Source organism: Camelus ferus, chromosome 18 (assembly GCF_009834535.1).
Source record: "Camelus ferus isolate YT-003-E chromosome 18, BCGSAC_Cfer_1.0, whole genome shotgun sequence".
NCBI classification, from domain to species: Eukaryota; Metazoa; Chordata; class Mammalia; order Artiodactyla; family Camelidae; genus Camelus; species Camelus ferus.
Genome location: NC_045713.1, coordinates 11,763,454 through 11,785,331, shown reverse-complemented (window position 1 = coordinate 11,785,331; position 21,878 = coordinate 11,763,454). Strand labels below are relative to the sequence as shown.

General features: G+C 57.2%; 1 protein-coding gene across 1 annotated transcript in view; it reads right to left on the bottom strand.

The window, feature by feature from the left end:
* Nucleotides 1-21,878, bottom strand: part of GRID2IP (Grid2 interacting protein) — a 41,521-nt gene that overhangs the window by 3,726 nt on the left and 15,917 nt on the right. Inside the window, exons 5-23 of the mRNA XM_032460032.1 lie at nucleotides 15,836-16,084; nucleotides 15,523-15,608; nucleotides 13,650-13,719; nucleotides 13,067-13,161; nucleotides 12,548-12,731; nucleotides 10,283-10,428; nucleotides 8,599-8,748; nucleotides 8,233-8,330; nucleotides 7,936-8,053; nucleotides 6,799-7,154; nucleotides 6,041-6,457; nucleotides 4,374-4,461; nucleotides 3,480-3,557; nucleotides 2,777-2,973; nucleotides 2,300-2,455; nucleotides 2,091-2,177; nucleotides 1,111-1,240; nucleotides 905-1,023; nucleotides 63-227 (exon numbers count right to left, since the gene is read on the bottom strand). Coding sequence (XP_032315923.1) covers nucleotides 63-227; nucleotides 905-1,023; nucleotides 1,111-1,240; nucleotides 2,091-2,177; nucleotides 2,300-2,455; nucleotides 2,777-2,973; nucleotides 3,480-3,557; nucleotides 4,374-4,461; nucleotides 6,041-6,457; nucleotides 6,799-7,154; nucleotides 7,936-8,053; nucleotides 8,233-8,330; nucleotides 8,599-8,748; nucleotides 10,283-10,428; nucleotides 12,548-12,731; nucleotides 13,067-13,161; nucleotides 13,650-13,719; nucleotides 15,523-15,608; nucleotides 15,836-16,084 — 2,989 coding nt within the window. The remainder of the gene's footprint in view (nucleotides 1-62; nucleotides 228-904; nucleotides 1,024-1,110; nucleotides 1,241-2,090; nucleotides 2,178-2,299; nucleotides 2,456-2,776; nucleotides 2,974-3,479; nucleotides 3,558-4,373; nucleotides 4,462-6,040; nucleotides 6,458-6,798; nucleotides 7,155-7,935; nucleotides 8,054-8,232; nucleotides 8,331-8,598; nucleotides 8,749-10,282; nucleotides 10,429-12,547; nucleotides 12,732-13,066; nucleotides 13,162-13,649; nucleotides 13,720-15,522; nucleotides 15,609-15,835; nucleotides 16,085-21,878) is intronic.

Below are 21,878 nucleotides of genomic sequence, written 5' to 3'. Positions count from 1 at the left end.
CCCTCGTTTGACATCTGGCCCTCCCTTCTCAGGGGCCCCTTTGGCCCCCCACCCTGGCTCACCTCGAACTTGCTCATGAACTCCGAAAAGATGCCGAAAAAAGCCTCAGAAGTGGTGGCTCTGGAATCCTCACCGAAGAAGGCCAGCGCCTTGCCCAGTTCCTCCATGGCCTCGCGCTGCAGCCCGTCCAGGGCCCGCAGCACTGGCTGGGCTGTCTCCAGGAAGGACTGATGGGCCTCTGTTAAGGAAACTGCCCCAGATACCCCCGCAACGACACAAGCCAGCGGCCTTGCTGCCTAACTCCGGTCTGCCCCAGGCCTTTTGCTCACGTGGGAACCACGCCCTGTTCAGAGGCTCCAGTCCCTGCGCCCACTGCCCTCCAAGCTCATTGTGAAACCTGCCACATGCAGTCTAGCTTCAGGCCTTTCACCAGGCAGCTCTCTTCCCTGCTGGCTCTGCTCAGATGCTACCACCTTCTCTTCTGAACCATCCACGTATAGCGCCCTCATCACTAGAGAGTGAGAAAGGCCTTTCTCCCTTTTTCTGTCTCTCTTTTTCTATAGCACTTGTCACACTCAGTGGGAATATTCTCTCCTGACTGCCTTTGGCTTGGCCAGGCCCCACAAGCCTCACCTTGTATCTTGTGACTTAAGTCTGGGGCAAGGTGGCGGCTTTAGCCCATCACAAGAGCTCCTCAGTTACACACAGGTTGGCATAAGTGCTTGGATTCTAAATAACCCAAGATGGGACCCTCTTCCAGAACCCCTAGACTCACAACAGCCTCTGCCCAGAATCTCTGCTGGGACACGATATGAGGTCGACAGAGGCCACTGGAGCTATAGCCAGCTCTGCTGCACCACCCTGGGGTCCCCTGTGGCACTGGGACAGGCTGCTTACAGGATACCGACATGACCACTGCAAACTTGTCCTCACTCGAGGGGGACATGCTCTGGCAGGCAGCCTGTATCTCACTGATGGTGCCATGGAGGTCAGCCAGGTCACTGGTCAGGGCTCGTTGGTTCACTGTAGGGAAGGGACAGGGCCTGATGGGCCACCCTCCCAACCCAGAATGGCAGTGCCTCTGCCTCCCCATCCATGCACCCAACCTACCTTTGGCAGCCAGGGGCACGGTGGGCAGGTCCTGAGCAAAGCCCAGGAGTTCAGGGAAGTGCTGGCTCAGCGATTTGGCAAGGATGTGCAGGAAGGTGGACTTCCCGTCCACCGTCTTGGTGGAGTTTAGCTGCAAGTGACCCCCAACATACATCCTCCTCAAGGACCCCATCAGATTCCCAGTCCCGTGGGCTCAGGTACTCTTAGCCCTGCTTTTCCCAGACTGGCATCAATTCCTGGCCCACAACTCTCTCCAACTCCGAAGCTCATAAACCACTGGCTGGCATTCCTCACTCGGAAGCTTTTAACTGCTGGGATGCTGCAGTCCTGTTCCCTCACCCAGACCTTTGAGACCCCAGGAACCAGGCCCACAGCCCCCAGCTAAGGGAGCCCCCCAGGTTTTACTGTCCTTGTGAGTTTGCCCTTGTCTGCAGATAGAGCCCAAGATTCTCTAACCCCAGGGAAAGTGGGGAGCATCACTCAGACTTCTTCCCTTTTGTGATTTTCTGGAACCATCTGTGGCCCCTCTGAACCTCAGACATCCTAAGTCATTCGTATCTACAAACGGAGCTTTTCTTCCTCTTTTTTTTTTTTTAAACAACCAAAGGCGTCGTGGAGAAAACTCCCAGAAACACTGGGGGAAAGCTGGGCATTTGAGCTGTCCTTTCTCTGATCCTAGATCTTTCTGGGGTAGGAACGGCCTGAGAGTGGTGGTGGTGTCAAAGGCACAGAACCTACAGGGTAGGGCTCTCCCCTTCCTCCTGGAACCTTCCCTCCCCCCCCCCCCTCTCCCACCACTCCATTTTCCCAGATCTTGAGACTTGGCTTGGAGAAGTCACTTTACCACCCCCACAACCCCCTCAACCCCCACCCTTTGCTTCTGTCACATCCTGGCCTGTGGGCAGCCAGCTCCTCCTCCTGGGGGAAGGGCCTCAGTGGTAGAGCAAACTCATGGATGACTGCCCGTCTGGCCCCCTCACCTCCGTCAGGAAGTTGATTTTGAAGCCTGTGGTCTTGTTGGTTTTGGGCTGTCCATCGTTGAGATAGTTGCCCATGGCCAACACAAACTGTGGAGAGAAAGGTGGGCAGGTCCTGCCCAGGCCCTACCCACTCCCTGGCCCCTCTCAGGCTGGAAGCCCCAGGGGGCAGAAGGGCAGGTGGAGTGACATGAGAGAGGGTGGACCCTGACCTCCAGGATCTTGGCGAGCTTCCGGCTGTTCTTGAGCTCAAGGGAGGCCTGGCGCAAGCACTCCAGGCTGCCTCGGATCTCTTCTGTCTTCTCCTGAAGGGTGGCCTGGAAGTGGAGGCTGCGCAGGCGGGTCTTGTATTCAGGAACTGACAGCATCTGCCGCGGAGTCAGGGCCTGGAGTCATCTGTCCCGCCCGCGGAAGACCCACTGCCCCAGGCCAGCCTGCGGTGGGGGTCAGCGGGCTGCCCGGTATCCCCTTAGGAAAAGTAAGCACACCTCTGGGGGCACTCTCATCCCATCTACCTTAGATTCTAAGAGAGAACTGGCTGTTAAAGGCGTCAAATCGGGACTCAGGTGTGAGCGCAGTGGCGGGAGGGGAGAGGGACCCACGCTCACGAGAGACCCGAGGGAGGAGGCGGAGGCCGAGGCCGCTGGGCAGCAGCCCCTACCCCTGGGTAGGGTTCTCGGCTGCAGCACCTGCAGGACGAACTGGTCGGGCTCGCTGAGGCGGCCGGGCGCCTCGAGGAAGGCCTGGTAGCGCTGCTCCTCGTCGGCATCGGGCGCGAAGAGCAGCAGTTGCGCCAGGTGCGCGGGCTCCAGGCGCCGGGGCTCCATGCTCATGAGCACCTGCCGCAGCTCCGCCGGGCTCAGCTTCAGGTGCGCCAGCAGGATGGCTGTGGGCGGGGCCGCGAGCATGAGCCGGGGCGGGGCCGGGGCGGAGAGAGGGCAGGGCTTCGAGTCACCTGGGCTACTGGGTGAAGCCTGGGGGCGTGGCAAGGAACCGGGGTGGGGCAGGAGCCGACTCAGAGATGGAGAACGTCCTTCCTGAGACCGATTAAAGGGCGAGGGTGGGGTTCTCGAGGAGACCAGAAATTGAGTGGGGCCTGTGGAGGTAGGGCCAGAGAACTACGGAGGGTCCTGAGTAGGGAGGGTAGAGGAAGCGGCTGGAGGCAGGGACAGAACTGGGGAGCCAATTACAGAATGAGGGCGGGGCCGATGAGGGGCGCCAAGGCCTGTACCTGCGCCCGGTGGGACCTGGGAGGGGACTTTCACCTAGCAGGTGTTGGGGACTCTCACGGCCTAATCTCCGTCATTCACCGGGGTGGGTCCGAGGCTCCGTGGCCCAGGGGACGCGTCGTGTCTTGCCCCCAACAACCCTTGGGCATCCCCAGCCCCTCACAGGTGTTGTAGGCCTTCTTGTGGGACAGGATCTCCACCACCTCCTTCTTCCTGAAGGGCTCAGGCCCGGGTACCGGCTCTGGAAGGGAAACTGATGGTTTAATGAGGGGAGGCTAGGCCGAGGCTGCTGTGCAAGGGCCCAAGAGGAGGAATGTGGCCACACCCCACAGCCCAGATGCTCCTGACCATGGACGTGCCTGAGTCAGATGCAGGTGTCCACACCTTCCTCATTCCTCAGCCTCCTACTTAGGGACTCTGGGGTCCAGTCACACACTCAGAATGTGTGGCTTGTGTGTGTGTGTCCCTCCCCCACCCTCCCTCCCCTGGGCCCTTGGGACAGAGCTGGCCCTATAAGGGGAACCAATCATCTCTCGACCTTGCAGATACTTCCTGGATAGAAAATGACCTTTCTCTTCCATCCAGGGTCCACCTTTCACACACAATATCTCTGACTGCCTGGAGCCCCACCCAACAACTAAAGGGGTAAGGGGAGAGAGAGAGAGAGATACTGGGAGGGATATCTGTCCACCTTATTCTGGCTGTGTGACTTTGAGTAAATTAACTGGCCTCTCTGTGCTTCCTCATCAGGAGGTTGGGGCAGTCACAGTCCCTATCTTGTACAGTTGACACAGGGTTAATTTAGAAACAGGAGTGTCTGACACAGGGTTAATTTAGAAACAAGAGTGTAAGCATGCAATGAATGACAACTATTATCTCCATTTTGAGGTGGGAAGACTGAGGCTCCAAGAAGTTAAGTAACTCAGGGACACGTAAGAAAAGGGCAGTCTGTGCAGACCTCGGGGACTCTAAGCCCCAAGACACCACAGAAGGCAGTGGTTGGGCTGCCACAGGGCACCTGGTTTCTGGCCCCCCCTAGGGCCCTCCGGCCACTTACTAGCAGGTTTCTGGGTGCCAAAGTGGAGCTCCAGGTCAAGGTATTTCACCATGTCGCTCAGCTTGTCATAGTCAGAGTCTTCCCCGAGCTGCAAGGGAGTGGGAGTTTCAGAGTGAGGAAGAACACAGGCAACGGGACTGCCATCCCCTACCGCCCCCACCCTCTAAGGGCCACCCTCTGAGCACTGGCGGGGTTGGGGGAGAGCCTCCATCAAGCCCTGGGATAAACCTAGTGGTGGGAGGAGGGTTCCCAATGCTGGGGAAACCGAAGCAGGGAAGTGCCAGGGGCTAAGAGCTGGGCAGGTGGCTGTGATGAATGGTCTGGATGAGAGGTGACAATCTAAGAGGGCCATATGGAGCTTGACAGGGGGTGAGGATGGGGTGCTTGCCACAAGGAGATCCCAAAGGGAGGACAGGCAGAAAAACAAAGTGTCACAACATGGCTGCAGGGCAGGGACACCTGGTATGGATTTGGGCTTGGTCAGATGCATGACCTGTGCCCCTGTGTCCACCTTCAGTAACCAGCTGAAGGGCCATTCTGCAGAACAAGGCTTGCAGGCCCATCCTGAGGCTGGTAGGAGTGAGGTCTCTAGGGGGCCCAGTAAGTCCCTGTTTGTGACTTTGTCCTGCTGAGAATCCTCAGGAGCAGCAGGGAAAGGTTCCCTGGAGATGTGGGCTGATGCCAACTCGGATGGGAAGGCAGGAGCCAGAAGGGGGACCCAGGAGATGGCAGTGGGAAAAAGTGACAGGCACACCCCAACAGAGGGTGGCTACAGGTGCGGGCACGCTATTGGTCTCAATAGGGTTGAGGATGATGGTGGGAATGAGCACTGGGATGGAGCAGCCCCAGAAGCTGGAGGGTTCTCAGGCCATATTAAAAGGAGTATGATGTCCAGGTCACAGGAGATGAAAACTCTGTTTTCTCCTCTGGGCTGGTTAAGCCCCACTGGGGGTTCCATTAGGGGTCTGCCCTTTGACAGACTGTGAGGCTAGAAAATACATTCTAGGGGAATGACCTGAAGAACAGGGAGGGGATGAAACTTGCTCATCTAACAGGCTGGTTGTCTGTGGAAGAGGAAATATACTTGCTCTGCCTGATTTCAAAGGGCAGGACAGACAGCAGGGCATGAGAATTTTGGAGAGACACAATTTCAGAGCAATACAAGGATTGGATGGTGAAAACCATCCAGTGAGGAAAGAGATTCCTTGACAGGTAGTGAGTTCCCCGTCACTGGAGGTATTCATGTATACACTGGCAGTATTTTTTGGGAGGAAATTCAAGCATCAAAGTGAAAGGGTAGAGGCTGTTGTTCAGGGATTTGGACCAGCTGTCCTTCTAAGAATCCTTCAGTCTTGGATCCTGTGAACAAACTACTCATGGTAGAAAGTCAGACAGTCTGAAGGCCAGTGATTCCCTAACCAGTTGTCCTTCTCTTGGCTCTAAGAGCCTAAGGGAGCTATTCAAATCTCAAGAGTGATAGGTTTCAAGGTGCCATTTCTGGGTGTCCCCAGTGTGTCATTGGCTCAGGGACACAGATGCCTCAGGGACAAGAGGACCAGGGGATGTTCAGCTGATGTTGAAGAGGCCCAGAAATGAGTCTCGCCTTCACTGCTGCTGCCCAAGCCCCTCCCCTGGTGTAGAGCTCTCCTGGTCTCCAGGTCACCTACCTGTCCCCAGATGGTGCCTTCTGAGTTCTCCACCTGCTCCCACCGCAGGCGCTTGACGCTCATGTGGCTGGTCTCACTGCGGCGGTGGCCCAGACCCCGGGACAGCATGGGGGGTGCACAGGGGACAGGTGGGGGCAGGGGTGGTGGGGGTGGTGGTGGGACTGGGTGGCTGAGCTGGGCGAGAGGCTTGCCCAGCGTCTGAGTGGGGCCCCGGGGACCATCAGGGGTGCGGGAGCTGGGCTTGGGGTCGTGGAAGGGCAGGGGTGGCGGTGGGGGTGGGCTGAGCGGGGGTGGGGGGATGTGGTCAGAGATGGAGGAGTAGGTCAGGGAGCTGCCCTCCTCACTGCTGCTGATGCACTCGCTGGCGCTGCTCCTCTCATTGGTGACAAAGCTGCCCTGGTCGTCATGGAAGCTCATCTAATGGGGACAGAGCAAGGGGTGGGAGAGCAAGGCTGGGCCCAGGGAGACTGGAGGACAGGGCAAGGAGTAGGATAGCCTGGGGCAGCGGATAGGATGGCCTGACAGTGTGTGGCGTAGCCTGGGACAAGGAACGGGGCACCCTCGGGTAAGGAGTGTTACAGTTTAAGCCCAGGGTGGGGTACCCTGGGACAGCCTAGGATGGACTGGGGCAGGCGGAGGGGAGCATGGGGCAAGTATCCAGGGCAACAGGCCTCTTGCAGGAGACTGGGGCCACTGTCCCTTACAGACCCCCAGATCACCCCGGCCCCTGTGCCCTCCACATCTGCCTGCACGCTCACCTCTTCATAGTCATTCTCAGGGCTCAGGAAGTCATCCACGATGGTGACCCTGGGGCCCAGCTGCTCACTCAGCGCATCCAGGAAGCGGTCAGTATCCCGGCTTCGTGCCGGACGGGAGAAGGTGAAGAGCTTCCTGCGGCTGGGTGGGCAGCCGGGGTCTGGGCTGGGGGGGCTGTCAGAGTGGGTGGGCCCGGAGCCTGGCTGTGGGGAGGGCGCCCTGCTGCTGTCCAGGCTGGCGTAGGGGTGGGACTCGGAGCTGCTGGGGGAGGCCAGGCCCTCTGAGCACAGTGGGTAGTAGCAGGGAGAGGGCAGGAGCCGCTCACCGGGCCATGAGTCGCTGGACAGGGTCCTGGGCCCTGGGGTGGGGGATGGAGCAAAAGGACCCCTCTTCAGTGGGTACCGGGGTTCCAGGTACAGGCTGGAGGTGAGGGGCCCAGGGCCAATTGGCTCTGTGTCCCTGGGCACCTTCCTTTCCCTCTCTGGACACAGTGCAGGAAGACCCTGTGTGACTCTGCCTCCCCAGGCTCTTCCCTGAGGATGATCAAAGGCCTGAGTGGGCAGAGGGAGCACTGCTTAGCCCAGGACCAGCGGACCCCAGCTCATCTTGGAAGGGATACCAGGGTCTCACCCAGGACCCACTGACCACAAGTTAAGGGTGTGGGGTTTCCAAACCCCAGACCAAGGGTCATGAGGCACCCCCCACACCCAGCAGCCCCTTGGCTCACAGGAACATCACCCAGGGGTCCAGGCCTTCCAAACTGCAGAGAAACCATTATGTGTGTCTGTGAGCAACCATCTTCCCAGCTGTGCCATTCATAGAGCAATGTATGCATGCACTTAATAGTTTACCCAACAGCTACCTGCTAACCTGGGGACTCCTATGGGGGCAGCCCTTTGCTCTTCTACATCCACAGCAGGGGTGAGGATCAGAGGGGACATGGAAGGAGCCAGGACAATCCTAACCTTGATGGCAGCTAGCCTCAGAGGCTGCTGGGGTTCCACACATTCAACCCTATGGCCATGGAGCAAAGAGGGCTGTCTAGGAGTATGTCTGGAGGTGGGGGCCACACCCAGACAGACAGCCAGGAGGACAGAGGCCAGTGCTGCCCTCAGGAGCCAGGGCTGGAGAGCCCCTACCTGCTGTGCGGGCTGCGCTGGGCACTGGTGGGGAGGCACGGGATCTGGAGGTGGTCCCCATCTTCCCTTTGAAGCTGCTGCTCAGTCGGGACTCAAGCTCTGCGTAGACTGCTGACATCTTTGTGGGGAGGAGGTGGGGACGAGTCCAGCCTGCTCTTACCTCCCCCATGTGGCCCTAATATGGCCTCAGAGGCCAGGCCTACGTGGTCTGGGAGGCAAGGGTCTGCCCCAGCTCCATGGGCCACCCATTCCCAGCTCCCCACTGACCCCAAAAGCAGGGCAGAGAGAAGGTCTCACCATCTTGGGGTTGGGGGTCTCGGGGAGGGATGTGCCATCGCCCGCCTGGCGCTCGCCTGGTATCAGAGGAAGAGGCATCTCCGGACACTCACTGGGCCCTGTCGAGGAACAAGGAGGGCCAAGTCCACAGCAGGTGGGAGGGTTGTATAGTGACAGCCTCTGAGTTCTAGGACTCAGGCCCCAGCCCAGATCCAGTAGGGGCCACAGAAAAGGAACACCAAGCCCTCCAGACCAGGGTGGCAGAGGGGGGCGGCTACTCAGCCCATTTCCGGGGACTTCTCATCTCGTCAAGCCCATTTTGCAGGTGGGAAAACAGCCCTGGTCGCACCCTCCCACCCACTCTAGCCTTTCGGTTCAGGGACTTACCACACCCGAGGCCGGCCTCCAGGCCCTGGGACCGGAGGCTGCGGCGGGACATGGAGGAGGCCCTCAGCGAGCTCCGTGGATGGGGCTCCGGCACCGGCTCTGGCTCGGGCTCCAGCTCGGGCTCCAGGTCCAGGGCGGGCTCGGGCTCTGCTGTGAGACGCAAAGGGGAGATGGGCCCCTTGTCTTCTCAGCTAGACAAGGAGCCTCCAGGAGGGTGAGAGCAGCAGCCGTCTGCACTGATCTGTGAGCCCCCGCCCTGCTGGGCTCTAGGACCACTGTCCAGGGGAATCCCTGGGGTGAGAAGCTGGGCGCCGGGCAGAGGATGGATATGGGGTGGGGTCAGCCTGAGGATGAAGGCCGGGCCTCTTCTCATGACAGGAGCCTAGGACCCATGCTTCCAAGGTCTTGACACCACAGGGGCGTGTGGGGTGAAGATTCTGGGTCTAGGGAGATGGGTGGTGGGACATCTGCTGCCCAGCCTGTACCCTGAGCCCAAACCCTCAGCCTTCCCCCAACAAACCGTGGGTCCCCAGGACTAGGGTTAGTGGGAGCACGGGGGCCAGCATGTAGGAGCTCTGCAGGCTGTGAAGAGCAGGTGCAGTGCCCGGGACAGGTGCCCAGGGTCTGGCCCACTTTCAAGGCCCCCATCCTACGTGGTGAAGCCCGTGGTTGTGGGCAAATGGGACACACACCCTGGAACAGGGGACAGCAGCACGGAGCTGTGGCGGAACGTGGCCCAGCAGGACCTTGGGTGAGTCTGCGCACAGCAGAGGGAAAGCAGCACCCTTGCCCCTTTCCTGTTTGCCCATTTCTGTCCCCCTCTAACCTCAGAAGAAGCTAATTTTAGGAATGAGATCACTAAGCAATTGAAACCAGCTCCTGACTTCTGCTCCCCTGAATGCACACCATGCCTTGCTTAACCTGTTGATTCTTTTCCTACATAAAAAGAAGGAAAAATGAAGTACTTAAAGAATGATTAGCTGTCTACCCACGACAGTCCCCTTAGTGATCCTGCAGGCAGAGCACGGGGACAAGGTAACTCTGAAGAGTGAGTCAGACGGTCTGCTCACAGTGGAGAATGATGCTGAGGCCAACCTCCTGCCTCCACGATTCACTGAAATTCTTCCCCCATTTTCCCCTTTAAAAACTATCATGACTGAACAGAACCTTTGGAGTTGGTCTCTGGACATAAGTGTACCATTTCCCCAAACTGCCGGCTTTTTCGATTGAAGAAACTTTCCCTTCTACAGACTCTTTCGAATTATTGGCTTTTGAGCTGCAAGCAGCCGAATGTGAGTTCAGTAACCAGAGCCCACCAGGTTCACTGTGAGCTCACCATCCAGGAGACAGTGACTACACAGACTTCTTAATCTGTGCCACACTTCCCGGGATGCCAAGCACAACCTCTGTGGTCACCCCCATTTTGTGGACGAGAAATCTGAGACCCCGGTGTGAGGCAGGCGGTCTACAGTCTAAGGGTCCTCTGCGCATGCTGCCTTAAGGGCCAGGCTGGGCAGGCGCACCTGTGGGCCCAGCCCGGGCTGTCGGGCTGTCGGCAGGTATTAGCAGGGCCATGGGCGCGTCTGCGTGTGGAAGGGGCCCAGCTCGGCTGTAACAGCTCACCGGTGAGAACAGGCGTCTGGCTCCTCACCCGCTGGGCGGGGCAGGGGGTGGGCCTGCTTACCGGTCATGGCCAAGAAGCAGGCGATTTTCTCCTGGCAGAGCTCCTGCTCCTCATAAGTCAACAGCTGGTAGATGAACTGCCAAAGGACCTGCTTGGCGGGCGTGTCCAGCACCGGGTAGACGTCGACGATGAGGGTGTCGATGTTCCTGGTGGGGGTGGGGGCACAGGAGCAAGGGGTTCATGGCTCAGGGGCCCGCCAGAGGGCACAGGGTGGGGGACCAGGGGCCCACTTCCAGGCCACAGAACTCCTCAGCCTCATGCCTTTCCCCTCCTCCCCAAGACAGAGAAGGAGGCAGGGAGGCAGGCTCTGCAGACAGGCTGCCCAGATTCAAATCCTAGCTCTGCTTCATACCAGCCAAGAGACCTTTCTCAACTTACTAATTTCTCTGTCTCAGTTTCCTCCTCTGCAAAATGGGAGATAAAAATAGCACCTACTGCACAGAGCCGCTGTGAAGATTAAAGCATACAGAGTGTGCTGGGAAAGGTGCCTCACTCTGTCAGGGGCTGGCCAACCATGGCCCAAAGGCCGAAATCTGGCCAGCCACCTGCTTTAGTAAAGAAAGTTTTATTGGAACGTGACCATGCCTATCGGCTTATATCTTGTCTACGGCTATTTTCAAGGTACAACAGCAGAGCTGAAGGGTTTCAACTGTATGGCCTACAAAGCCTGAAATATTTGCTATTTGGCCCCTTATAACAAGCATCTGCTGAGGGAGGATGTAGCTGAGTGGTACCGTACGTTCTCAGCACGCACGAGGTCCTGGGTTCAATCCAAGTACCTCCATTAAAAAAAAAATACATACATAAGCCTAATTACCTTCCCCACCCCCCAAAATAATTTGCTGATCCCTGCATTATACAGAAAAAATAAAACTGAACCTCACATAACACCACACATCAGGATGAACTCAAGTGTATAAAAGACCAAACTGTGGACGGTACAATTATAAAATTAAGAGATGATAAGGTAGGAGATATCTTTTGACCAAGGGGGAGGGAAGGACTTTTCAAGCAAAATTTCAAAAGCCAAAGCTAGAAGGCCCCAAATGTATTGAATTTGATTATACAAAATCAAGAATACCTGTTCAAAGCAGTACAGCTTGGACCCGTTAATATTAGATATAACAAAAGTAATAACAGAGTAACAGACGGCAGAAGATGTTTATAATGTCTAAAATCAATGAGGAGTCTGTATCTAAGAGATAGAGGGAACTCTAGGAAATTCAAGTTTTGCTTTTTGGAACTGTCTGGGTTTTTTCCAAACCTATTTGATCTGTGGCTGGCTGAATCTGTGGATGCAGAGCCCACAGATACAGAGGGCTGACTACAGATGTTGTAACTTGGATGGACGTCAAAAACACACTGAATAGAAGAAGCCAGATGTGGAAGTCCATATAGTGTGTGAAGTCCATATAGTGTGTGATTCCATTCATATAAAATGCCCAGAACAGGGAACTCTACAGAAATAGAAAGTAAATTAGTGCTGTTCAAGGTGAGGGGGGAGCAAGGTCCGGGGGTGACAGTGAAAGGATTCGGGCTTCTTTCTGAGGTGATGGAAATGTTCTAAAATGAAGTGTGACAATGGTTACATGTATTTGTGAATGTACTAAAAACCAGTGTGTTGCCACTCAATGGGGAATTGTATGGTGTGTGAAATATATTTTAACAAATTTCTTTTTGTTTAAACAAGAGAGAAAGTAGAAAGAAAGAAAGAAAGAAAGAAAGAAAGAAAGAAAGAAAGAAAGAAAGAAAGAAAGAAAGAAAGAAAGGAAGAAAGAAAGAAAGGAAGGAAGGAAGGAAGGAAGGAAGGAAGGAAGGAAGGAAGGAAGGGAAGGGAAGGGAAGGGAAGGGAAGGGACAGGACATGTGGTTGGCTTTGCATGGACCATGACAACGACTCTCTGGGCTGAGGAGTGAGATAAAACACTCTTGTTGCTGCTGAGGTGCAAAAAGAAAGGCAAAACCCAACCCCAGCAGGGCCAGGCTGGTGGTGAGCGCCCCTGTAGGGTGTTGTGAGGGTCCTACCAACAACAACGCTGCAACTGCCTCACTTCCCACAGGAGGCTGGGACGTGCCCAGGTCACATGGCTGGGAGATTTCAGAGCCTGGTTTGTTCTGGGGCAGCCTGACTGCCCCATCCCGGGGCCCCTGTATCCACTGCTGCCTTCCTTGTGCCTCCCTCAGGCAGGGAGATTCGGATGCTGAGTCTGAGCAGGATTTAGGGTCCACCCAGGGCAGGTCCCCACCACCACTCTGGCCTGGCCACCTGTGCTGGAAGAAGCTCTCAAGGGCTCTGCAGACCCCATAGCGCTCCGGAGGCGTGAGCAGGTGCTCCAGCTGTTGGCTGAAAGTCCTCCCCTGCACCCGGATGCTGGACGGCAGGATCTCCGCCACCCACTGCAGGGAGGTGAGCGCCGAGGATGGGTTGGGGGAATCCATAGAGTCAGAGTCTGCAGGGACCACAGGAAGGAGGGGCAAAAATGACCCAGGTTCCCTAGGACAGGTGCGGTTTCCCTGGCAGCTGGGGCTAGGGGAACTTCTGGAGTGGGGGTGAGTGCCATGCATTGGAGGTACACCTGCTGCCAGCAGCTGAGGACGGGGATGGAGGAAGAGCCCTGGGCAGCGTCCCTGAGGCTGCCCCACTGAGTTTTACAGCACCACCTGGGGAGGGAATCTGCAGGTTTTGGGGAAAGCAGAGACTTCTGTAGACTCATAAATCCCACACACAGCAACCCCAACAGGGTCTCTGTGGGCCGAGGCAGCCAAGGGGCAGTGGGGGTCTCACCGCTGGCAAACGGGACGAGCCCCTCCTCCACCACCAGCGTGGGCATTGCACCACTGCCCTGCAGCATGGACACCACCTTGTCGTGGGAGCAGTTCCTGCCAAGCAGAGATGGCCCAGGAGGGCCTGACCAGGATGAGCCCTGCCCACGGCCACCCGCCAAACCATCCTCTCCTGTGGGTAGAGGCCACATGGCAAGTCCACAGCTGGGTCATGACCAGAAGCCAGGGCCCTGCCTCTCTTGCTTGTTAATGTCTTCTGCAGGAAAAGCTCCAGGCCCAGGGCCAGCTGGACACTGCTGGGTACAGAAGATGTCATGCTTATGTCACCAGGGCTCCCTCTTAAGAGCAAGACACATATGATCCTTTCAACTCTGTGCCCCCTGAGTGGAGCTGGGGTGTTTCCTGGTTGGAAGGAAGAACAGACACCCTAGAGAGGGTGGGAGGGTGGGTTTCGGACCTCCCATAGGAAGAGGGACAGACTCTGGGGACCAACTGGTCAGAAGCCTATGGCCTGGGTGTCCCAAGAATCAGGAGTCCTGGTGACTGTTTGTCACCAAGCTCTGTTGTTCCCTGTAGCCTCTGACCTCATGTCCAGTCCGTTGAGAAAGAGGATCCGGTCACCAGACTTGAGGGAAGCATTGTCAGCCGGGCTCCCTGGAAGCGAGAAGAGCGGGCTTGCTGCAGGGCGTGGCATGCCTGCTCCTCTTGGAACTGTGAGTAACACACTATCTTTACTAACAGCAGTCACCCCCTGATGGTTCCTGTTGGACTCACCAGGCCTGAATTATAATAAAACTGACATTTTCAGCACACGAACAGCTAATTCTCACTCTTTGCTTTAATGGCCCCGGAGATCAGACCTCACACAGTGCCTAACACCTGGAGAAGTGGGGGCTGGGGAGTTGGCTCCCGTGGACATAGATTTTTTCCCTTCTGCCTCTTCTGTTAGTCGTAATTCTACATTTGATTTGGAAGCAAGTGGGGGGAAAGGATACATGCCTAAATGAAATATGCTTTCAGATTGTGAGCAGTTGGTTCTCTCTTGAGGCTGTAAGGATTGTCAGGAGTGGAAGCAGAATGATCAGAGAAAACTTCCTGGGAGAGGGGGGCTTGAGGGAAATCCACTTCCTGGAACCGAAAGTGGGGAGAGGGTGATGGTGACGAAGCCACCGTGGCCACCTGGAAGTTTGGACCAGGCTGGGGTGGGAGGCCCCGAGGGGTAGAAGCCGGGGATTGAAGATCACTGGATCAGGAGTCAGGAGACCTCAGGTTCTAGTCCTTGATTTGCCAGAGTCTCTCTAGGCCTCAGCTCCCCCATCCGTAAAAGCTTCCACTGAACTATCCTTTTTGTTTCTTATGACAAAGAAAGTGTTACCAGCCTGGAGGTTGGGTTGGATTTTAACATGGCCCCAGGCCAAGCATCTCTGGCTACACAAATGGGAGAGGCAGGGAGGTAGGGGTGATGGTGGCACAGTTGGAAGAGACAGATCCAAAGAGGAGAGATTAATCATATCTAGAGGAAGCTCCGCAGAGAGCAGAGGCATTTTCTCTACAACAGTGTGTCAATGACTTAGTGATGCACAGATTCAAGAAGGACTGGAATATGTCAGTCATCAGGACTGGGTCTCAGAATAATCTGACGGCTGGAACAGTGATACAAAGGCACTGAGGCACTTTCCTCAGTGAGAAGAGCCCTTCTCACAAATCTGTGCACTGAAGATGTGAGGTGCAGAAGGGTGGAAGAACTCAGCAGCAGCAGGGTCACTGATGGGTTTGTGCCACTAGGAGCGTCACGTCCAGGTGTTGGGAGGGGATGGGTGCAGGACTGAGCAGGTAACTCAGCCTGCGGGGTGGTTATAGGGAGGGAGACTTCAGTTCAGTGCCAGGAGATATTTTTGCCCCATGGAGACCTTCCACAATGGAATGGGCTGCCTCGGCAAGAAATGATTCTTCCCTCCCACTGGAGGGGTGGGAAAGTGGGATCTCTTCACTGAGAAGCCTCTGTCTTCTTCGAGATATCACCATTCTGGGAGCAAGAAGAGGCAGGCCAGGTGGGAGGAGGGGAGTCCAGATTTTGGGGGCTGGGGGCTGGACGGTGGGAAGAGGCTCTGAAGCCCTGCTGCCTCTCTGAGTCTGGTCTGCCCAGCAAGTTCCCAGTGCGCAGCCGGCACAGGGAATGTTGTCTTGGGAGCAGCCTGGGCATCAGCTCTGTCCTTGCTGCCCCAGGTCCCAGGCACTGCCCCTAGTCCTCCCTGTGGATATAGGAAGGTCTCCATGGAGAGCTGAACTTGGAGGGGGTTTGCCCTGACTTGGGAAGATGGATGATTTGGATCTGCTGCTCTGGGACACTCAGAGGACACAGCTACTTGAGGTTGGCACCTGAACAGGGGAGGGGTTGCTGAGCACCGGCCTCACAGAGTTCTTTACCCCATCCTGAACAACCCACCCACCCCTCACCAGGCAGGACAGACTCGATCCAGACAGGCCCGTGGCCGCGCAGCGTGAAGCCGAAGCTCTTGTTGCCCTTGTAGACTCGGACGGTCCTGGGGAGAAAGAAGGTGAGGGGTGGAGGGCGGGCAGCGTGCCTTTCCCTGGGGAGAGGAGGCGGAGGGTGCAGGGGATGGCGATGTCCCGTGTCCTGCTCCCCTTAACCTCTCCTGGTCCCCGACCCCCAGGTGTCCTCGTTTCGCCCCCGCACCCCCTGCCCAGGAGTCCATCCCGAGCCAACCGACCGAGATGTCCGCAGCGCGTGCCCGCGCGTCCCGGGTACCTGCGCGCGCCCCCGGGGCCGGCGCGGCCGCCCAGCAGAGAGGCTGCCTTGCGCGGGGGCGGTTCGTCGGGGCGGCGCGGGGCGGCGCTGGCGCGCGTGGACACCAGGAGGCGCTCCGGCCGCTCCTCGCTACGGCTCCGGCGCAGCCGCTGCGCGCCCTGCGCCCGCCGGGCGCGGCACAGCTTGCCCAGGAGGCCCTGCGACACCACCTCGTCGAAGCGCGCCCGGTGCTTCTTGGGGATGAAGATCCTGCCAGGGAGGACCGCAGAGTCGGAGCACGCCCCGGGACAGCGCCCCTAACTCGGCAAACCTCCTCCCAGAGTCGCCTCTTCGTGAGCGCCACCCTTGGCCTCTCCTCTGCACCCAGGGGTGGCGGGGGAATCAGCAGTCTGCACCCCAATGCCCTCCCTCTGGGCCCGGACTTGCGCCCCAACGGGCCCGGGCCACACGAGGACCACAGTGCCCTGATCGCTCTACTTCGGGAAAGTCACGCTCCCACTGTCCCCATTACTCTGGCCTCAGGGACTTCAATGTCTCCAAAACCCGTTCATGGATTCCAGGACCCGTTCCTCCTCTTGCCTCTGTCTTCTCATCCCTGGCCTTTCCCGGACTCCCTCAACTCATGCCCTTGGACCACCCAGGCCAAGTCCCAGCCAGGGATCCCCACCATCCGCCTTCTCTGGGCCTGATTCCGGGCAACACTACTGGAGAAAAATGAAGCCACAATCCGCTGTGGGGGTCACACTTCCCCTAGACCCTCATCAGACTCTCAGGCTCCTAGCTTGCTCCTCCGGCCAGCCCTCTCTACATGTGCCTCCTCTGAATGCTCCAGGACCACCACGTCCAGTCCTGTTTCATAGGCTGCTGCCCAGGCTGCCAGCCCTGCCCAGTACACTATATCCGCTCTGGTAGCTGAACTGGGTTTGCCCTTCAACCTCCAACACTGGCCTTGCTCCAGGTGCTGGATTTCAAAGCTGAAGGTGCTGTGGTTCCTGCTCTTAAAGCACTCACCCTGGAAGTGATGAGAGGCAGGGGAGAGATCCCAAAGTCCCCTGTCAGGGTCCACATCCTGGAATGTTCCCTTGGTGCCTATAGGTCTCCTCTACAAGGCTGGAAGCTTCTTAGGGCTGGGCCTGTAGCTTGGCTATGAGCCACAGGAACTAGCCAGGGCTTGGCACATGGGAGGGGCTCAATGATTCAGTAAACAGGAGGTCCACCAGTGGCCCACCCACAACTCTTAGTAATGGCAGCTGTTAACATCCTGGTGGACTCCCTGGCCCATGGTAGGGGATTCTGAGGCTCAGAGAGGATCTGGAGCTTCCCCAGGTTACACAGCTGCCCCTTGGCACCACTGAGATGGAAGGCCAGCCTCTGGGCCTCAGCACAGTGGCAGGTCTCTCTCTGGGGCCCCTGAAGTTCTGGTTGCTAGCAAGGCCTCCCTGGCTGCATCCCAATACTCCTTGCCCTGTTCTTTGTACCAGAAGCCAGTGCCAAGGGCATGGTGGGGGGAGGGGGGAGCAGTGGTTTTGAAGCCAGCTGGAATACAACCCTTCTGATGTCACCCAGTGGCCCTGACTCAGTTCCCTAGACCTCTGTGGGTAGGTTTAATATGGCCAAGTGGGCAGACTAAGCTGCCAGGTGGGAGGGCAGGGATGTGGGTCCTTGGGGAGGAGGGTGCATCAGGGCTGGCCTCCCACCCCACAGTGAGCTTTGCTTCAGATCTGGATGTTCCAGGAAACCAGGAGGCTAGAATGATGGCCTGTTCGACTGCCAGGAGAGTCATCACCCGATACACTCGTCCTTACCCACCCCCAGCAATTCCTGAAAGTCTAGAGCCTCAGCCCCATTCCCCAGATGGTCACTCAAGGTCTCCAGAACCTGACATCTCCAGCTGCCCGGTCTGCACATTGCCCACATGCCTCACACCCAGGCAAAGCAGGGATCACAAGCTGGAAACTGTCTGTCTTACACTTTGGGCTCCAACTCCAGGCTCCAGAAGGTATCAGCCCAACACCTCCAGCCTCTAGGTCCAACCTGCCACCCTCTAGGAGCAATGAGAAAAGGCCTCCTCCTCCCTCTCCCGTGGGAACCAGGATGAGTCACCAACTGCACAGGTAGGAGAAGGTTGGGTGGCCTATTCCCTCCTCAGGGTCCTTGGGGCTGAGATGGAGGCCAAGGCTGCCTGGTGTGCCAGATGCCCTTCCAGGTTGGTGTGGGCCCTCCAGGCGGCTCAGTCTGGCCCTGGGTCTGCTCTGAAATAACTGACCCAGCATAACCAGGCGCAGTGGGGCCTCACGGACCACTGTGGCCGATCCATCAATCAATGCCCCTTTTTCCTGACAGCCTGGCCATGGCTACCCCAGGACTCTCAGGTCCCTGCTGTGCTTATAGGATTCTCTGAGCCCACAGGCTTCTTTCCCGGGCCACACAATGACCTTGCACTCAGAGTCAGTCCTTTTCTCTCTCGGGGGTCAAGTCTAAATCCAACTCCAGATTCCTACCAGGCGCTCCCATAGGGTTCTCTCTCTCCACCACATTCCCTGCCTCGTTCTCTATCCACTTCCCCCCATCAGTCCAGTCGTAGGAAGGAAAGAGGGCTTTTCAATCCAGCCCTTGGTCCCAGACCCGAATCCCGACCCCTAGGGCCGCAGTTGAGTTTTGGATGCCCAACGGGAGGAATTTGCCCCTTTATACCCTTCTGGTTTATGTCCACCCTCCCAAGCCCAAGCCCCCAGCCAGGCTCGGTAGGTGCCCACCCGGGGCAGTGAAGCCCCTCAGTGCCCCTGCCCCACCCCTTTTCAGGTCAGCCAGAGGCAGGTCCGTCGCACCAGGGTGCACGGTTCCCGGGGGCTCGGAGCGCGGTCGGGAAAAACTACCGAAAGTGCCGAGAGAAGCCCTGGTCCTTCCCCATCTGGAGCCGGCGACGGCGGCGCGGCCGGTGCGGATGGGCAGAGGATGGCGAAGCCCGCGAGCAGAGCAAGGGCGCCGCGATTCCACGCGCCTCTGCGGGGCGAGCGCGCTCGGCCCCTCCCGAGCAGGCTGGGCCTGCGGCCCGGAGCCCGCCCCTTCTCTGGTGGCCCCGCCCCGCCCCGCCCCTCCGGGGGACCCTTTAGCTTGCTCTCTGGAGCTGGGGCTGTTCCAGGCCGTCAGACTGCCTCCTCTTGGACCCCCTCCATCAGTCCCTCCCCATGCGCTTGGCCTCGCCTCCCACCTCTCGGGCCGCTGCACCCAGGTGCGTCTCTAAACCCGGCTGCAGCGAGACTGAACTCGGCAGCATAGAAGCTCCAGCTGCCTGGTGTAGAGCCTGGGAAGGCTTTCTGGAGGAGGTGGCCTGTGCACTGGGACTCAAGGATTCAGCAGATGTGGGCCAGAGAGAGGAAACCCTCTCTACCCACCCAGGGAGAAGCTCCAGTGGAGAAGGGGCTAGAGAGGGAGGCCTTGAATGCCATTATCAGCCACTCAGCTGGCACTCTGAGAACAGTGAGGAGCCACGGGAGGGTCTAAGGATTTAAGAGGACGGGGAGGGACCCCAAAGGTTTTGGTGCACCAGTGGAGGGTTGAGGCTGGGAGGGGAACAGGGAAGGATGTTGGGAAGGGACAAGTGGCCAGATTCTAAAACACAGGCAGTAGAGTTAATGAGACCTGGTGAGTGAGGAGGGGACAGCCAGGCTGGGGCAGGTCCCAGGTGAGGGGGGTGGTGGGGAATAAAGGGCCTCCCTGAGATGAGTATGTCCTACCCAGAGAGGAGAGGGGAGGACCACCTAGAGGAGGATGGAGATATAACAGGAAAGGCGGTCTGGACTCTTCCTCTGACTCTGGACCTGCCAATCCCTGGAAATCAGAGCAAGAGCAGACCCCAGGGACCCCACTGCATTGTCATTTCTCGCGGATCCAAGTCCTGGCTTCAGGTCGGAAAGGGTGAGAATCTGAGTTCTGAGGACCAAAGGACAGATGCCAGGGAGCCAGAACAGGGCATCAGTAAGGACATCCACATGAGGCTCTCTCCCACCAGCAGGCGGCCGCCACCCAGACAGGCTGGAATGGCAGAGGCGGGAAACCCCTGGGACTTTGCCTCCATCTTAGTCTTTAGCAGAAAGATCTTACAGGGTCCTGCCTGTGGGTTCCTGCAGCCTGTCACAGGGAGGCCCCTGCACACCTGACAGTCAGTCTCTGTGCCTGTCCAGGCCATGCCAACCAAAACACTCCAGCCCCCCATGCCTGGCCCCAGCAAGTCCACCACCCTGGCATGGCCTCTCAGGGCTGCATTTCTCCCCTGTAGCAGCAGGAAGCCAGAGCAAGTCCTCATTCCGTGTCCTCCCCAGGCCTGGACTCAGCCTGGCCGGGGAGAGAAATGTCTGAAAAACCCTCACAGTGAGCACAGCTCCCTGACATCCACAAGGCCACAGCCATCCCATCACAGTAGAGCATTTCTGGTTGTTTCATAGCAGCTGCGATGGCCCAGCATCCAGAACCAGGCCTGACCGAAGCCCGTGTGGACTGTGGGCACTGGAGACGTGAGCACACAGTAGATGCTCCCGCTTGAATCCAGACCCAGCCAGCAGTGCACATGCTGCCTTGGGGCCAGGCTCCCCCCTCCACCACCCCAGCATAGTGAAGGCACCAAGGGGCCAACAGCTGGTGCATCTGGCCAGATGACCCAAAGCAGCATGGGGTGGGCCAGGCTGGCCTTTGCTGAAATGTTTGCCCCAGCAAGAGGGTACCAAAGGCAGATCATGTTAGGCCAGTGTTTCTCAGTCAGGGGTGACTTCGCCCTCTAGAGGACGTTTGGCACTGTCTGGAGACAGTTTTGGTTGTCACAAAACGACAAATGGGAAGGCGGTGTGCTACTGGCATCTGAATCGAGGCCAGGGATGCTGTTAAACATCCTACAATGTAGAGGACAGCCCCCAACAATGGAGAATCATCAGGCCCCAAACGTCAATAGTGCCGTGGTTGAGAAACCTCTCTAGGGAGAAAGAGACCTTCCCTAGGGAAAAACAATGCTAACTGAGCACATGCTAGCAGCCCAGCACTTCCTCCCACAGAGTGTCACAGAATTCTCCCAATAACTTTGAATGATGTTGTCTCTGACACCTGTCATTAAAGCACAAGAGGGTGAAGGAGGTGCTCACACCCTATCCCCAGATTCTCAACTAATCTCTTTTCTGCTTGCAGTTGGTGGAGTTCCTTTATACACGTTCCAACCAAGAACCCTGCTGTGGACACCTAGAAATGACTAACCCCATTTTTATTAATAAACTGTAGAGGTTGGTTAACCTGCTCAAGGTTGCCCAGCCAGTGAGTGAAGCTAGGTTTTCCAGGATTCAGAATTCCAGCTCCCTCCATCACCTCATTTTCTTCCCTCTCCAGTCCCTCCCCCTTTCTGTATATTTCCTGAAACACTAGCAGTGAGCAAAACTGACTTTGCTTTCCTGTTCCCCCCCAACCGCGTCACATTTTCCAAACTGCCTGGCCTGTCCTAATTAGTCATTTTATCTCTTCATCAAATTGGGATCCCTTTGGGGACAGACCCAAATTAGGCTGTGAGCCACAGGATTAACTGCGGTTATAAGGAAAGATGAGACCCTGTACTTGCATTATTGCCCCTGACCCAAATCTCACCTTCACGGCCATGATGAGAGGATGAGGCCACGCTGCCCAAGATGATGATGGACACGTCCTATATGTGTGCTTCCTATACGGCAGCCACTAGCCGTATGTGGCCACTGAGCACTGGAAATGTGGCTGGTGAGACTGTGAAGCTGAATACTAAATTGCATTTTATATTCATTACATTTAATTTTAAATAGCGATGTGTGGCTAGTGGCTGCTGAGCTGTGTGGCCCAGCTTCATGGTCGCACTACTCCTTCTCTTTTCTCCCCAAGCCTTCTGCTTTGGCCACAGAGGGCACCTCTCAGAGGCCAAATTGTGATTTGTGAACCACAAGGAAGGGTGGTTCACAGCTAGCCACTTTTGGGTACCTGGGGCTGGGGGCTGTATGGTATCACCCTCACCTTGACACTCTGGGGTCCACCTCTGTGG